Genomic DNA, 18,162 nt, shown 5'->3' with positions numbered 1-18,162 from the left:
AAAACCTTCATCCTTTAGAACCAATTCATGTCCTGAAGTGATGCACAAGTCTACAGGAGGAACCAGGAAGCAGTGCGGGGGACCCAAGAGATCGTAAGGCAAGTATTCAATCAGAAACTGCTTTTGGGGCATTCTTTATTGGGGGGGTGATTTAAAGTGAAAATAAACTTACTGATTTACTGGTTTCTCAAAAGAATGCTCGGCTTAAAAATATCTATTAAATGGTATGCACTCTTTAATCAAACATACTATTATTGTTTTCTGTAGTGTTTTTATTTTCATTCTGCCTCTTAGTGCATGCACTGTGTATGCAACATTCAAGGCATGCTTTTGATGATAACTATCACAGTTGCTAGTGTGCTTATGTCCCATTTCAGTGGAACTTTCAAACCCTCAAATGTCTGGTGTCATAGCTGGTTACATGTGCAGCACCATGGTAGCTGTAGACCTATATAGAGGCTAAGATGGCACTGGGCTCAGTGAATAAGAGGGCAGGAGGGCTTAGTTCCACTTTAAGTTTGAGCTAGAGCATAATCTTTTTAATTGGCATGAAAGTTGAATACCAAGAAATCATTTAAATACACATTTAAAACGCATATCGGTGAACCTTTTTACATAACAAACTATGTATAATTCTGTTTAGGCAGGCCTGTGATTAATGCACCTCTGGTGCACTTCCAGACAGGTGACACCTCCGTTTCCAATTTTGGAGTGTCCTGTATCGCTTGCTTGCTGAAATATAAATCTGCATGATGCTTTCATTGCTGGGCGAGCATGCATTAGACACAGAAAGAGGAAGCTGCAAAGCTGAACACAAGTGAGATGTGTATTTCAATTGTGTATTAGCACCTGTGTCTGCAGTTTGCCTGAGTGTCCCATGGGAAGGAAACCATTTGTAAACTTAAAGTGGAGCTCCACCCAAAAGGGGAAGCTCTGCTTGATTGCCTCCTCCCCCCTCCTCCTCCGTCACCTTTCGGGGGGGGGGGGGGGGGGAGTGGGCATGTATCTGGTTTTGACAGGTATCTTGTCCGAATTTCGTCTGATTTTGCTGCAGCGAACTCAGCAGGAAGTCTGGCCCCCTCCTCCTTCCCCTGTTGCCGGGCCATTCACAAACATGAGCAGTAGGGATCGGCTGCGAAGCCAAAAGGCTTCACTGGTGGTTTCCCCTAGCTGAGATGGCAGAAGCAGCATCCGAGAGCTGATTGAAAAAAATTGGCTCGGGTGAAGACACTGCTGGTTTCGTGGACAGGTAAGTGTCCACTGTCTGTTCAGCCAGAGTACTAACAAAGTAAAAAAAAAAATTCCTCCACCCACATAAGTGACATGGATGGGGGAATTCCCGCCACCAGGACATTGGGGTTGATTTATTAAATGCAAATAGACTGTGCACACTTGTAAGTGCAGTTGCTCTAGAGCTTTGTAAAGCTTTACTTTACAAAGAACATCCAATCACATGCAAGGAAAAAGCAGCATTTCTGCTTGCAAATGATTAGATAAGCAGAGCTTTTCCTCATTTAATAAGCTCTGGAGCAGCTGCACTTGCACAAGTGCACAGTCTATTTGCCTTTAGTAAATCAACCCCATAGTATTCTGACAGTTCCCGCTGCCATCAGAATACACTGATTATGTCCAGTCTTCATCGGACTCTCCTCTTCAGTTCATGATTTCTGGGAAGCAATGGCTGGACGTACAATAAACCTGTCTGTTTAGAAGGGCTGCACACAGTAAAGTGTTCTCCCTTAAAGGCTCAACAGGACATGGCTACCTTTTGTTTTAGGAAGGCAAAGTGCAGTAACCCATAGCAAACCACTCAGGATTCAACTAGCTTTGCTTTAAATTGAAGCAGGTTTGGGTGAAAGCTCAGGTGTCCAATTTTTTTTTTGTATGGTATGGTATTTACAACAAAAAATGAAATGCAGCTGCTGATCAGCAATATTTCTCCAGTAGGTCTGTTAGACAGAAGTTGATCTAACGATCAACTTCTGTCGAACATGGAGGGCCACACACAGATTGAAATTCATCCAGCCCGAGCTGAGCCAAACAAACTTTATTCTTTCTGTGCTCAGCATAATTTATTTAATTGCTGGGCTTTACACTATTGCCAATAAATAAATCTGCCCCTGAAGTGCTTTTTTTTTTTTTTTTTTTTTTTTTTTTTTTTTTTTTGTTACTGTATATTACGTTACTGTTACTGTATATTTCCTAATGTTTATCTCTGATCAGACCCTTTCTGCCTCTTTAGGATGGACAAGTCGCACCCAGTTTGAGGAGACTTGGGCCACACTGCTTGGAGTTCTGGTCACTCAACCTATTGTAATGGACCAAGAGGAAAGCCAGCAAGAGGTAAAGCTGTGTTCATAACTTGTGTGTAGTTCGGGCCCTGTTTATTAGACTATTGACTATAACACTTTGGAGCTCTAGAGGTTCACTCTCAAGCAATAATGTACACTTTTGAGCAACCAGTCGAAAGGGGTTTTCCTTTTCTGTTCTTCGACCTTAATAAACAAACCCTATCGATCAACAGGCACTCATGGTGCTGTTTCTTCTATACATGTGGACACCTCGACACATTTGCCTATGGGCTGAGTTGATAATGTGATGATGATAAAGTGAGAATGGACAATTAGGCTTTCTAAACTGAATACCTCATCTAAATACCTGACACACATATATTCTGCCTTCAGGAAGACACAGAGCGAACACAAATAAATGTCCTCGCTGTACAAGCCATCACTTCTCTGGTCCTCAGTGCTATGACCATTCCCTTCGCTGGAAACCCAGCCATCAGCTGCCTAGAACAGCAGCCACGGAACAAGACCCTGAAAGCCCTGGATACCAGGTACACTGTTCATACTGTCTGTTGTGGTTTTATCTTTGTATGAGATAGTGATGGATTAGAGGCTCTCCTATAATTTTCTGCAAAACACTGAAAATCATTATTAGTTGCTGCCACATTGATATGTGTTTGCTTTAAATACACATGATATAGCAACATCCATACAATCTAATCAATTAATTACCTGTTTGTTAGTATTTAGTTTCAAATTGGATCACTCTCTAAATAGATAATGTATTATCGTATAGATAATTTAAATTTTATTTTGAGACGTATGGGTTACCAAAAAAAAAAAAAAAGAAAAGTGTATACACATCTAGGTGGATGTGGCATCAATCCAACGTGGTACCTGTCCCCCGTCGGCTCTATGACTGAGAACTGAGCGATCAATGATCACTGATTCCTCCAAGAGCAGAGAGCTGGCGACAGTCAGTGGCTTTCTGCTCTGCTCCTCCAGTGCTCAGTGGAGCTCTGCTCTGTGGAGGTGGGTTGGGAACGGCAGGCTCAGAAGGATACTTCTCGGAATCACAGGAGAACAGTTAGTTCTGCACTCCTGTGACCTGTTTTCAGCTGACAGCGGGCTTATACCTTCTGTTGGCTGATGTCACACAGCCAGTCCAGGCTCTGAAATGATCCCAACCAAGAGCCTGGACCGGCAGCTGGCTCAGCCCCTCAGCGGCTCGAGTGTCTTGATACTTCTCAAAGAATACTTCTCGAGAAGGATACTTCTCAGGATCACAGGAGTACAGTTCTGCACTCCTGTGACTTGTTTTCAGTCAACAGTGGGCTAATACCTGCTGTTGGCTGATGTCACAGTGCCAGTCCATATGGTCGGGATCCACCCAGAAGCCTGGACCAGCAGCTGGCTCAGCCTCTCAGCAGTTTGCTGGTGGCTGTCAGTCAGTGGCTCCCTGCTCTGCCCCTCTAACACTCAATGCGCTGAGTTGTGGAGGGGGCAGGAGCGGCTGGCTCAGCCTCTGAGCAGCTTGCTGAGAGCATGAGCCGGCTGCTGGTCCAGGCTTCTGAGCAGATCCCAACCATATGATTGGGATCTTTTCAGAGCCTAGAAAGGCTCTGTAATGTCAGCCAACAGCAGGTATTAGCCCCGCTGTCGGCTGAAAACGGGTCACAGGAGTGCAGAACTAACTGTACTCTTGTGATCCTGAGAGCTTTGGCTATACTTCTTTTAATTGTGTACTTTTTTTTCTGGTAAATTGCCAACCTGCAAGTGTTTTGACATGGTTTAAATTAGGTTGCTCTGCTCATAGGCAAGGGAAGATCTGCAAGTCTTAAAGTGGAAGTCCATGCTAAAATTAAAATCCCTGCATCTATAGCCACCAACATTCTTACACTAACCTATCTAGCCCTGAAAAGAAAAAAAAATCAGTATTCATACCTTTTCTGCAGGCAATCTGACCCCATCTCCAGCGGAGGAAGCTCTGCAGAGGGCACAGCCGACAACGGCTGTAAAATGAATGGGAAGTAATGTTACCCATAGAGTTACTATGGGGCGTCTGTTGACGGACGTGTCCTCTGCACCCGCCTACACAGCGAAGGCGCGGCTGACGGATCAGCGTTGGATCGGAGCTTCCGCCACTGGAGATCAGGTCGGATCGCCTGTAGAAAAGGTATGTATACTGATTTTTTTCTTTTGAGGGCTAGATGGGTCAGTGTAAGAATTTTGGTGGCTATAGATACAGGGATTTTAGTTTTATTATTGACTTCCACTTTAAGGACATCTGTGCTTACAGGATTGGTTGGCTCTTAAAGGCTCTTTAAACTCCTTCTCATATACAATACGTCCTCAAATCTCATACCTGTGACAAATCTCACACTCCTGGTTGTAGCTGGCTGTGAGTGTGAACATTTCACAGTGGTCAGTCTGCACTCCAATGTTTCCTCAATGTCCATACCAACCGAACACAGCAAGGGGTCTGAGATCAGATTTTTTCCTTTGCCTCATGTTCATAATAGCCTTTTTGACAGGGTAGAGATAAATGAGCTCTTCTGATGAGGGTTGCTTGTATGAAAATATCTTTGCTTACCACAGCACATACATTATTATGCTGGTGTCTCTAGGTTTGGCAGGAAGCTGAGTGTTGTTCGAGGAATAGTAGAGGAAGAAATCCAAGCTTTGATATCCAGAAGGGACAACATTGCCACACATCATGCTTATCAAGCCTGGGATCCCGTTCCTTGCTTATCTGCTGCAACCACAGGTACCTCACCTATACATTCCACATGGGTCACACCTGGATACATTTGTATTTTCCTGTAATAATCAAGCACATGACAGTCTACAGAATAAGAACATAAAGTGGCATTCCAGGAATGAGAAAAGCACAGTAGAGTTCTGCATTGAGAAGCAATACTATTATACATCCACACACTCCATTTTTTTAAGTCTTTCATCTTCTAGGGCCATGAAAAATAAAAACGCAGATGAGACAGTAAATCTGGATTAAAAAAGCCCGACTCTTTCATTTGTTTCCATGTTCGTTCTTATGTGCATCTATCAAAGCCTATAAAAGTGATGATGGGGGATGGAAGGTAATTGGTGTGCTATGGTTTAAATAATCCAATGAATATAGCGGTCGTATGACTCACTTCATCAGAGCCATATTATATCATTGTGTCATTCCATGGCTGCTAGCGAGAAGAAAGGAGCATTACATCTATTAAATTATCTCTGCAAGCAGACCTACAAGGGCAGTGTGTGACGTGTTTAACCACTTCAGCCCTGGAAGGTTTACCCCCCCTTCATGAGCAGGCCATTTTTTTGCAATACGGCACTGCATTACTTTAACTGACAATTGCGCGGTCATGCAAAACTGTACCCAAATACAATTGATGTCCTTTTTTTCCCACATATAAAGCTTTCTTTTGGTGCTTTTTGATCACCTCTGCGTTTTTTGTTTTTTTGTTTTTTTTTGGACTAGAAACAAAAAAAGTATTTTTTACTTTATGCTATAAAACATACCCAATAACAAAATGTAAAAAATCAAATTTCTTCATCAAGTTAGGCCAATATGTATTCTGCTACATATTTTCAGTAAAAATAAATCCCAATAAACGTATATTGTTTGGTTTGTGCAAAAGTTAGTGTCCTCAAACTATGGGGTGTATTGAATTTTAATTGTTTTACTTTTTTTTTCTTTTTTTTTTTTACTAGTAATAGCAGCGATCAGCCATTTTTAGCGGGACTGCGTCATTGCAGCAGACAAATCTGACACGAAGTGACACTTTTTGGGGATCAGTGACATGAATACACTAATCAGTGCTAAAAAAAAAAAAAATGCGCTGTTACTGTACTAATGACACTGGCAGGGAAGGGGTTAAGATCAGAGGCAATCAAAGGGTTAAATGTGCTCCTAGGGAGGGCTTTTTAACTGTGTGGGGGAAGACGGAGATCTTGTGTTCCTGCTAAGCAGGAACACGGATCTCTATCTCCCCCTCTCACAGAACAGCGGTCTGCCTTGTTTACATAGGCAGGCAGCTGTTCTGCCTCTCTTGAGAATGATTGGCGTGTCCCGGCGGACATTGCGTGCACTGGTCCCACTGATTGGCTCCCGCTGTGTTCAATCACAGCAGGAGAGGGTCGCTGGCGGCGCGCGCCCCAGACCCTGTGCGCGAAATCGCATGCAGGTACGTGATTTTGTGCAGGAGGGCCGCCCTGCCGCAGTATATCTGCGTGTGGTGGCGGTCCATAACAGCTTAATGAAGCCTTAGCAAATACACGCTGTTTGTAGGCTGAGTCACTACCTTAATTGCTGTGGGACTCGAGCCGACACTTTACACATGGGTCCACAGAGATGCATGTTCATTTTACATATATTGCAGAAGAAAAGGGTATGCTCCTTAAATGCTTATAGGACAGCAGGCACTAAAAGGGTAAATCCATATACTCCCTTTATTGCTACAGTAGTAGTTTTCACTCCTGCTGACATTATTTTTGTAGGCTTTGACACGTGTGTTGAATTAACTGAATATCCACAGAAGCAAGTACTTTTTTTTTTTTTTTTTTAAACTTCAGTACAGATTACAAAAGGTATGACATAGAGTTAAACGCTAAAAATTGTGAGATAATTGGTCTCTAAGAGCTTTCTTCAAACACATCTCAGTAAAGGAAAGACTGCTGGATTTCTTTGTATTTTTTATATCTTGATACCTTTTACCTGCACTGGCCCTGTACATGAAACACTATTGTTTTCACCAAAGAAGCTTCTTTGGTTAGCATCCTGCCGTAGTGACCTTTTAGACTGTGGAGAAGATGGAAGAGAAGTTGTAGCCTATTACATGCTCTCCCGTGACTCCTCTCCGCTCACAGTGACACAATCTCTTTTAGATATTATCTAGAAATACTCTGTCTAGCCTCTCTTCTTTCTTTCATTATACATGATTATTCCCTGAAAGGAAAAAAGGTTTTCTATTTGATGTGTCACAGTAATAGTAGGTTCATAAATCTATTTTATTACAAATCTCTCATCTCTGTAACTATTTCAGGAGCACTGATCAGCCATGAGAAGCTGCTACTGCAGATCAACACAGAGCGAGAAATTGGAAACATGAGCTATAAGCTGGGTCAGGTGGGTAAAGCAACCTTCAGGGCTTCAGACCCTTCATTCTGTGTGGTGAAGGTGCCGTCCACTTGGCAGAACATAACTTTCTATATTAAATAGTATATGGGACTATATATATAATTGTTTTTTGCACATTATTGCACTGTGGTCTGACAACCACGGTTTTTTTATATTTGGCACTTGTCACTTTGTATTTCTTAATCAGTAGATTTAAATAAGGTATTGTCAACACATGCTCTATAATGTTGATAATATAAGGATTGGGTTTGCTTATTGGATGGGATTTTAATTGGTTGTATATACAGTTGACAATTCAAACAAGGATTTATCACTTTATAATATTAATTTTTGGTTAATTTACATTTTTTATTTTTTATTTTTTTCTATCTATGTAGGATTGCATCACGCACTAGAGCACCTGTCACTTTAAAACACTCACACTTACACTCTCTGTTTTTACACAGCGCCATCCCCTATATTTTGATTTTAACCTCTTTGCGGTATCACTGAGGTGTTCCCTACTCACATAGGGGGGCAGCAGTGGTTTAATAGACTGAAGCGTGGACCCATTGATAGATTACTTGGCAGAACATATTCGACACTGCAGCATATTCAATAAACTTGTAGTCTGACCTCTGCCACTGTTATACATTTAGCCCTTGTTCACATTGGAACGACTTTTCATGCGACAGGTCAAATCACATGACAAGTTGCACCCGATTGTCAGCAATGGCACTGTTCAAATCGGTGCTAGACCGACTTTGCAGTGCCGTAGCAAGTTTAAAAAGTAGTTTCTGCACTGCTTTTTGGTGATTTCAGGTACGATTTGCATAGACATCTGTGCATGAAGCCGCACAGATCTCTTCAAAGTCGCACTGATGTGCAGCTTTGAAATTGTGCAATTTCAGATGAAGACGCACAATTTCAAAGCTGTATGCAATGTGAACGAGGGCTTATTTGTTGTGAGGAGCAGCAAGCTGGCGCTGACTAATCAGGAGGACAGTAACCATCCCCGCAGGTTTTCAACGTACTTATTGCTGTTTCCCCTCGCCTGCAGCCAACCAACCAACCAGCAGGGCTGGGGCTCACCTATAGACATGGCATCATTGCTTAGCATGTGCCATGTCATGTCTTCAGGTCATTTGGTTCGAAGTGTTTTTGTTCCACAAGAAAATATGATTAGCACTCGAGGTGGGCTCAACACTGGCTTCACTGCAAAATTCTCAGGTGGTGGCCCCTGTGGTTGCACCAGGAAAGTTTCTGGTTGCTCAAGGATTGGACCTAAATTTAACTTTAAAGGAGAAGTTCACCTTTTGGAATGTATACATGTTCCACCTGTTTTTGGTTCCTGCTACTGCAGCCGCTTCCCAATTTCCCCTACCCACCCCCCTCCTGTGACAACAGGCCGGGGATCTTCTCTTTGCACCCGCTGTCACTATTTGAAAAGATCACTGCCATGCGGGGCTTTCCCACATGCCTGCGTCATTCATTTAGAGTTCTGTGATGAATGAACTACTAGTGCTGACAGTCTTTGCGGCTGATAACTTGTAGTTCTCAGTCTACTAACAGGGCATTGTTGAGCACTTTAGGCAGTTCATTGATTCTTCCTGTCGTGTAACTGTCTGCCCATACAATGTACGAGCAGACAGCTTACACTGAAGTCTGCAGAAGCCCTGCATTGCACCCATGATCTGCTGATTGCGGGTGCAGTGCTTTCCAGGCTCCTACAAAAAAAAAGTAAAATACATGTTTTTTTCACCTGCAAGAAATTTCGGTCTTTACTCCTTATGGGGTAAATTCACCTTTACAGAAAAATCTGTGAACTTACACCAGGACCCCCTCCTCATCCCCCCCCCGGTCCTGCTGACCTGGAGCCCGGCGGTCTCGCATGAGACCACGTATAGCCGCCTCTCCGGTCTGGGGCTTAGAAATCCCCTCGGCTTAATCCCAAAAAGTACCTTGTCAGGAGGTACGTTTAGGAGCATTCTAATTGGTCGGCGCCGACCAATCAGAACCTGCATAGCCCGTCCTGTCACCGCGGCCAAGAGGAGAGAAAGCCGCGGGGATTTCAAATCTCCTGACTGGTAAAGATGCGATGTGTCAGAACAGACGATTGACACTCTCCAGGTTAGCGGGACCGGGTGTGATGGGGACAGAGTCCAGTGTAAATTCACCTTACAGATTTTCTGTAAAAAATAAACTTGCACTTTAATGCCAAATAAGCAACATTGCCTTTCCATGTATTAGGTCTCTATCCACTCAGTTTGGCTTGGGAACAATATTACACCACTGAGACCAGAAGAGTTGGACGAGGATGAAGAAGATGAGAATGATACTCCAGCACCATCATCGCCCCCTATGTCTCCAATTAACTCCAGGTCTGTCCTTGAAACTTGCCTGTATATTTGATTGTATTTTAAAATGTATCTATCATCAAAATTTAACGCAGAAATATACTCAGCGAGATGTTCACCTCCCCCTTCTAGCGATGTGACAGTTACGTCCCTTAGTGGCTGCAGTCATATTCTCTCTGGTCTTCTTCCAGGTTTTCAGGATCTTGATTAGCTGGCAATGGGTGACATGATCCCATGTGTACAGCAGGAGACAGCCTTTCTGGCACAGCCACATGCACAGCTTAATATACATTCATTCGAAAACTGCAGATAGGCTCCTTATAATCTGAATGCTCTTGAAGTTTGTACACTTTGTGAAGATCCCCACACATTTACCTTCTAGAATTCTGTGGCACATATTTAATATGTCCCGTGAGTAGGCACTGCTGTGTAGCACATTTCACAGAGCCGCCTTCTGATCTACAGAGGTGCTGAGAGGAGGAGTTTTAGGAGGCAGAGTCAGTATAGGAATCACTACTTGCAAGACAGCCAGGTATCATGGGATATGTAGTCCTTAGAAATTGAAAATAAACCCCAGAGGGGAAGCTGTAAAGCATGAAGGGAATCCAGAAAGTTGTAAAAAAGAGATGGCCTGCAGACAGGCAGAACTCACTACATGAAAGGATATTTTTCAAGTAAAAGCTTACTAGATTGTCAAATATAACTATATTGTTTGTATTACTATTACAATGCTGATGTTCTAAAATGAAAGTGTATGTTTTGACCATAGTACTCCATTAACCATTCTAGAGTTCTCGTGTAAAGCTAGAAATGAGCGAATCTCAGCAAATGAGGTCAAACAAATGCTGAAATAGGCTTTGTGTGCCATACAGGGACATATTAAGGTGTCTAGTGTAGACAGTGGGAGCGAATTAAATATCTGCTTTACCTGCAATAAGGGGCTGAGAATATGAAGGATTTTTTTTTTCTAGGCCAGCCTTCTAGGTTACAGCATGGGCTTTCTGCACTGAAAATAGTCAGCAAGTACCACTGTTCCTACCAATTAAATAGCTATAAATACTTCATCATATAACCTAACCCTTCAAAATAACCTTTAACTCTTCAACCCCCAAGCACTTAAAGCGGAGTTCCGCCAAATTTTTTACTGCAGCTGCTGACCTTTAAAATATGGACACTTACCTTTCCAGAGTGCCTGCAATGTCGGCACCCGAAGCCGATGTTTCTCCCAGAAGACAGCGGGGGGGGGGGTTTGGTGGATGGAGACGGACAGAGGAGGTGCCGGATATGGTATAGATATCCGCGGATATTGCGGCTATCTATGCCCTGAAGTGGGAGAAAATACCTGGATTATACCGGTATCTGCTCCCCCCTCCCCCCCCGAAAGGTGCCAAATGTGACGCCGGAGCGGGAGAGGATTCCAAAAAGTGGAAGTTCCGCTTTAAGGAAACCAATACTGAAGAATGCAGGCTGCTATTGCTCACCTTCCATTATGAAAATGGTAGTTCCCTGGAGATTAGATGGTGATGTCACTCTGAATTTCCTGATCTGCATTCTTGATTCAAGTCAGTGTTTCAGACAGTATAAAATCCGGAGTTAGATAAGCACTTATCGACGGAGGTTGGCAATCACTAAAGTAAGCCTATAACGTTTCTCCTGCTCCAGCACTAACCTTTTACAGCACAACCTTAAAGTGGTTCTATATATTAAGGTAACAAAACCTTCTGTGCTGCAGGAGCCCCCAATACCCCCCCCCCCCTTATTTTTTCCAGAGCCCGATTCCATCCAGCAATTTTTCATCAGAGCAGTGGCTCCTGCCGCTGTTTCCATCCTCATTGGGCAGATTAATAGCAGCGGCAGCCTTTGGTTTTGGCTGCTGTCAATCAAATGCTGTGACAGGGGGGCTGGGCTGAGTCACCTAGTTTGTGTCAATAGATGAAAGTGGCTTTCCCTGGGGGGAACTCTCCGAAGAGGAAGGGCCTGGAGCGCCATCAGGGGACCCCAGAAAAGGAGGATCAGGGCTGCTCTGTGCAAAACTTTGCACATAGCAGGTAAGTATGACATGTTTGTTATTTTAGTTTTTTTAAAAAAAGGTTTAATATCACTTTAAAGTAGAATTCCAGGCAAAACCTAATTACTCTTCCCCTCTCCTACCAGCTATTCTGATTTACCCAATCTGAATACTTATTTTCATACCACTCTGGTCCAGGCAGCGCTGGCTGAAGGGGAGAGGAGAGAGCGTTCAATGGCTGGTAATGTCTGCGAGCCATTATGTCACCCCATAGGCTCTAAAGGTCCATCCATTGTTGGACCTCCATCCTCTCCCCTGCAGCAGTCTCTGGCCCGACAGAGGAAGACAGATCACATGACTGGAGCGGTCTGAATACAGGGTACAGATCGATCTTACACAGGTTAGTCAGAATAGGTGTTAGGAGGGAAAGGGACATTTTTAAGAGTAGTTAGGTTTTGCCTGAAATTCTACTTTAATCTTAAAGTCCAACTCCAGTCAAAACTTGCATAACATAGTAAATGTTTAGACTTTTCATCAGGTTCTGCGGTAACAAAGGCTACTGCTTCAGCACAAAAGATTGTGATATGGGTTTTCTGCTCCTTGTGCTTGTAATGGCTCCATAGGACCCCTTTTAGCAGTTCAAAATATTTTTTTTTTAATCTATAATAATAAATATATATTATAATCATTAGGGATGCACGTAAATTTCAGGCCATTGAATATTATCAGATGAAAGTAGGGTTGTCTACGTTTTGCCGATAGAAAAAAAGGTGACGATAATGGCCACACAATGTTAATGGTGCATTTGACCCAAAATCCGCAACACGGGTGTGTTTTTAACACGTTCTTGCTGCCTTTTCAGTGCGTTTCAATGGGGAGATGTGTTTTTGGTGCTTTTTTTTTTTTCTTTTTTAACACAAAAACACTTCAAAAACTGCTCAGTGTGAAAGCAGCATCTGCCGAAAAGGTGCCAGTGATGGCCAAAAATGAATTCATATTCATTTAAATTTATGATAATAAAAAGTTGAATATAATACAATTATATGTAAAAACACATATGTCTTTTTTGAAAATGGTAATTTTTGATTTTGACCTCGGAATTTCATTTTGCTACACCACAAATATTATAATATAATAAATATATACAAAAAAAAGTGAACTAACAACCTACGCCCACGCAGCCATTGAAGCAGTCCGAGGATTTGAAATCTCTATATCCCCTTCTTTCTGTTGGGCTTTTGGGAAAGGTCCGAGCAATTTCTATTGGTCAAAGCAGTCACTTGCCTGTGCTGACAATTAAGAATCGTTTTGATCCAGCCTGGAAGTCCTTCAGAAAGAAGGGAAGAGGAGGGGATTTCAAATCCTTGTGCCACTATACTGGCTGCATGGGCAATGACAGCTCTTCACCCACAGAGGTAAGTTCGGCAGGGACCAGGCAGGTGGGGAGGGTGTGAACTAACCCGTTAAGCTAATGGTAGTCGGAAACTTTGCTATAAGTAGCGGATATTTATTTATTATTTTCTGTTCTGTACAGGAAACATCGGGCTGGAGTGGACATACATTCCTGTTCACAGTTTCTCCTTGAGCTGTACAGTCAGTGGATTCTCCCTGCTAACACTGGGAAGAAGACTCCAGTCATCTTGGTCAGTGAGGTTGTAAGATCGGTAAGTTGATTTTCTATTGGATTTGATAAGTTTTTGCATGCTTTCATTAACTTTTGTGTGTTCAGAGAAGACATATACCAGTAATCCTCCCACTCACCTTCTGCTGATCTTGTACTGACAAAGGTAAGGCAGAATTATGACAGTTGCATTACCTGAGCTCAAACTGGACACCCAGATATGCAAGGGAAGCTCTAATGATTTTGAAGCAAGGTTGTGCTGAGCGCTAGCTGGACTGAATGGTGTGTGTATGTATTGCATCTCAAAAAATGTAAATATGAAAAAGTTAATTTAGTTCAGTAATTCAATTAAAAAAGTGAAACTCATATTATATAGATTCATTACACAGAGTGCTATATTTCAAGCATTTCCTTTTTAATTTTGATGATTTTGGCTTACAGCTAGTGAAATCCCAAAATTCAGTATTTTTTAGCACAAATCTTGGCTTACTGAAAAGTATGTACAGTATAGTATGCACTCAATACTTGGTCGGGGATTCTTTTTGCATGAATTACTGCATCAATGCGGCGTGGCATAGAGGTGAACGGCCTGTGGCACAGCTGAGGTGTTATGGAATCCCAGGTTGCTTTGATAGCGGCCTTCAGCTCGTCTGTGTTGTTGGGTCTAGTGTCTCTTATCTTCCTCTTGACAATAAACCACAGATTCTCTTTGGGGTTTAGGTCAGGCGAGTTGGCTGGCCAGTGAAGCACAGTGATACCATGATCATTTTGGCAGTGTGGGCAGGTGCCAAGTCCTGCTGGAAAATGAAATTGGCGTCCCCATAAAGCTGGTCAGCAGGGGGAAGCATGAAGTGCTCTAAAATTTCATGGTAGGGGTCTCCACTGACTTTAGACTTGATAAAACGCAGTGGACCAACACCAGCAGATAACATGGCTTCCCAAATCATCACTGACTGTGGAAACTTCACACTGGACCTCATGCATCTTGGATTCTGTGCCTGTCCACTCTTCCTCCAGACTCTGGGACCTTGATTTCCAAATGAAATGCAAAATTTGCTTTCATCCGAAACAAGGACTCTGGAGCACCAAGTTAACAGTCCAGTCCTTTTTTCTCCTTAGCCCGGTTAAGACACTTCTGATGTTGTCTCTGGTTCAGGAGTGACTTTACACAAGAAATGCAACAGTTGCAGCCCATGTCCTGGATATGTCTGTGTGTGGTGGCTCTTGAAGCACTGACACCAGCCGTAGTCCACGCCTTGTGAATCTCCCCAAATTCTTGAATGGCCTTTGCTTCACAATCCTCCTGATGGCTGCGGTTATCCCGGTTGCTTGTGCACTTTTTTCTACCACACTTTTTCCTTTCACTCAACTCTCCATTCATATGCTTGGATACAGCACTCTGTGAACAGCCAGCTTCTTTAGCAATCGCCTTTTGTGACTTACACCTCTTGTGGAGGGTGTCAATGATTGTCTTCTGGACAACTCAAGTCAGCAGTCTTCCCCATGATTGTGTAACCTACTGAACCAGGCTGGCTCAGGAAATCTTTACAGGTGTTTTGAGTTAATTAGCTGATTAGAGTGTCACACCATGAGTCTACAATATTGAACTTTTTCACAATATTCTAATATTCTGTGATACTGAATTTGGGCTTTTCACTAGCTGTAAGCCATAATCATCAAAATTAAAAGAAAGAAATGGTTGAAATGTGTTACTATGTGTGTAATGAATCTATAAAATATGAGAGTTTCACTTTTTTAATGGAATTACTGAAAAAAATTAACTTTTTGATGATATTCTATTGATATTTTTTTTAGATGCACCTGTGTGTGTATGTATGTATATATATGTGTGCGTGTATATGTGTGTGTGTGTGTATATATATATATATATATATATATATATATATATATATATATATATATATATATACTGTTAAAATTCAATACAGAAGAAATCAGAGGGCCCTGCTTGTAGGAGCTTACAATCTAAAAGGGAGGGCCAAATGATACAATAGGTAATACCTGTTGGGGATGAGCTGATGGTGGAAGTCAAAGTTTAGTTTATTAGTTAGTGGCAGCATAGGCCACTCTGAAGGGATGGGTTTGCAGGGATCGCATAAAGGCCGACGGACTAGTAGATGGTCAGACAGATTGGGGTAAGGCGTTCCAGAGGATGGGAGAGGCTCTGAAGAAGTCTTGGAGGTAACAAGGGAGCTAGAGAGCAGGAGGTCTTGGGAGGATTGAAGAGAACAGTTTGGTTAGTATATTGAGATAAAGTGGGTGATGTAGCCGAGGGCAGAGTTGTAGATCTGTCAGTGTATTTCATTTTGAAGAACGTGCTGTCCTTCAGGTTTTGTCCATTGGAAAAGATATCTTTCCTTTGATTCACTGAGAAATTGCCAGGTTACGTATTATACCAGTGCTAATATAGAAGGTAGATAGCACTGTTTCCCATGTACAGAGAGCTTGCCTGTGCAGTCATTATAGTACAGACCCTTTTCTAGCTCAATTTCCTATGAATAAAATCCTATTTTATTGGTGTGTGTGTATATATGTGTGTGTAGATGGATGGAGATATATATATGTATGTATATATGTACCAAGATGCTTTTAAGTCAGACTTAACAAGCATGCAGTCAGTGAAGGCAGAATTCCTGATCTTCATACTTATTTTGGGGCAGAATGGAAACTATTGGATGACAGGCAGGACATTAGCATTTTCATAAGCAAGAGGTCAACAGTGGCAGGCTGCATATTTTAAATAGTACGTGTTTTCATTAACACCATATTCAGCGGATCCTGAGAACAATTTAGATAAATAATATAGTGCTCCTCTGCATCTTATTAGCATTTTTACAATGCATAGAACAATAATGAGTCTCCTCTGGATCTGCCTTGCTCTAAGTTTATAGAGTGCGGTGTAAATTGCTGTGAACACATATAGTGACTCACCACTTGCAGTTATTGAATCATTTGCTCTTTTATGAAACGTATTAAATTAAGTTCAGTTTTATTAAACCTTTTGTCGCGCTGATCTGTATATCTTAGCAACTGCCTGTATTGCTTCAGTGAAGTCTCAAAACTGCACTTTGGCAGTTCAGAGAAAAACAACATTTTAACTCCTCCACCCCCAGCAGTAGTTAGCTTTCCTTTGATTCCCCTACAGCCCTGTTCAGCACTGGGAGCTAAAAAAATATAGGGTATGTGCTCCAGAACATTCAATTTCAAAATGCAGCAAATAACTTCACAATAGTTCTGCTACATTACTTCCAGATAAACAGTTGCTTTTAGCTAAAATGTGGCTCTAAGCAATAATTTAATTAAACTGGGGTCCCCTTGGCTCAAGTACTGTATTGTTTGGTGGGGGTCATAGGGAACTCGGGCTACTTTGTCAGAACTGGTGTGTAAAAATGAAGTCATTTCAAAGCACATTGATATTGTCTAAATTCCTTGGGATATACAAAATCATCCCAGAGATTATCTTCTATCTCTAAAAGGAGCACCTCAGCTACACTAGGAGTCTATTAAAAAAAAAAAAAAAAAAAAAAAAAAAAAACATTGGATGAAAGTCACAAGCTTTTGCCCAGGCCCTGCAAATTCTGACTGCATTTTGTTTAATACAATGATTTCCTAGGATCATCAGTTCCATCTGGTAGCAATAATGTGGTATTTGTCCTAATTAAGTTATTTCAGGAAACATGCCACATACGGCCATTAGATGGCACTGATGGTTCTTAGAAATACAAATATTAAAGGAGTTGTAAAGGCAGAAGTTTTTTTTTTTTTTATCTTAATGCATTCTATGGCCAGGTCGGCGCTCCGTGTCTGAATGGATACACGGAGCTCTGACTTGGCTTGGGTGCCCCCTGTAGCTGGCTGAGGGGCACTCAAAGGAGGGAGGGGCTAGGAGCAGCGAAAAGGGACCTGAGAAGAGGAGGATAGAGGCTGCTCTGTGCAAAACTAACTGCACAGAGGGGGTAAGTATAACATGTTGTCTATATATTTAAAAAAATGAGCCTTTACAATCACTTTAAGCAAAATAAGGTTATAATTTGTTAGGACTGAACAAATGCTTTTTTTTTTTTTTTTTTTTTTATATAAATAGACCCCATAATGTTTCAATAATTTTTTCAGCATGTTCGAAGTATGTATGAAAATGCTATAAATGAATTTAGTATTCATTCATTTAATTGTAAAGGGCATTTTATTTTACTCTGTAATACTTTAAAAGTGACCACCTAATTGAAAGGCGGTGATTGCCAGATTGATGATCTGATGGAGATGGAACTAAACTGTATCCAAAATGCTATTTAATTTATTTTTAATATCCACAACCTCATCCATCCATGTCTCTGTGCTTCGTGTTGAAAAATCACTTTGATAAATACCCCCTTAGCCTTTCGGGCCGTGGCCATCTTGAGTAAGGGCAGATGATTCATGTGGAATTTACTTCCTGGAATCCATCTGCCCTTAGCACAAGCATGCAGGCAGGAAGGTGTGTTTAGCTGAGAACACCCTTCCTCTAGATGAAAGACCGATAAATCCCCGAAGACTCCTGGAATGTATGACATCATTTTGGCCTAAGCCAGAACCAGGAAGCAATTGAAGAAATGTAAAGAAATAAAAGTTTAAAGTAAATATAATATACCTTCCTGTCTATTTACTAATGTTAGTAGCATAAGGATTACAAATTGTTAATTCTGATTAAGAGGGTTTAGTTCTAATTTAAATAAGTTTTAAAGTAGTTGTGAAGCCTACATTTT

At 41.8% G+C, this 18,162-nt stretch overlaps 1 protein-coding gene and 1 non-coding gene across 2 annotated transcripts in view; both read left to right on the top strand.

Annotated features, from left to right (window-relative positions):
• The window catches only part of HTT (huntingtin), a 283,920-nt gene that overhangs the window by 229,017 nt on the left and 36,741 nt on the right, over positions 1 to 18,162 (top strand). Inside the window, 6 exon segments of the mRNA XM_073610874.1 lie at positions 2,243 to 2,343; positions 2,685 to 2,839; positions 4,916 to 5,055; positions 7,340 to 7,422; positions 9,664 to 9,794; positions 13,313 to 13,442. Of these exon segments, the coding sequence (XP_073466975.1) occupies positions 2,243 to 2,343; positions 2,685 to 2,839; positions 4,916 to 5,055; positions 7,340 to 7,422; positions 9,664 to 9,794; positions 13,313 to 13,442 (740 nt within the window).
• LOC141125047 (small Cajal body-specific RNA 11) lies at positions 1,626 to 1,760 on the top strand. Its single transcript, XR_012241348.1, has one exon.

This window comes from Aquarana catesbeiana, linkage group LG01 (assembly GCF_042186555.1).
Source record: "Aquarana catesbeiana isolate 2022-GZ linkage group LG01, ASM4218655v1, whole genome shotgun sequence".
Lineage (NCBI taxonomy): Eukaryota > Metazoa > Chordata > Amphibia > Anura > Ranidae > Aquarana > Aquarana catesbeiana.
The sequence above is the reverse complement of the archived record's forward strand: the minus strand, read 5'-3'. Positions and strand labels throughout refer to the sequence as shown.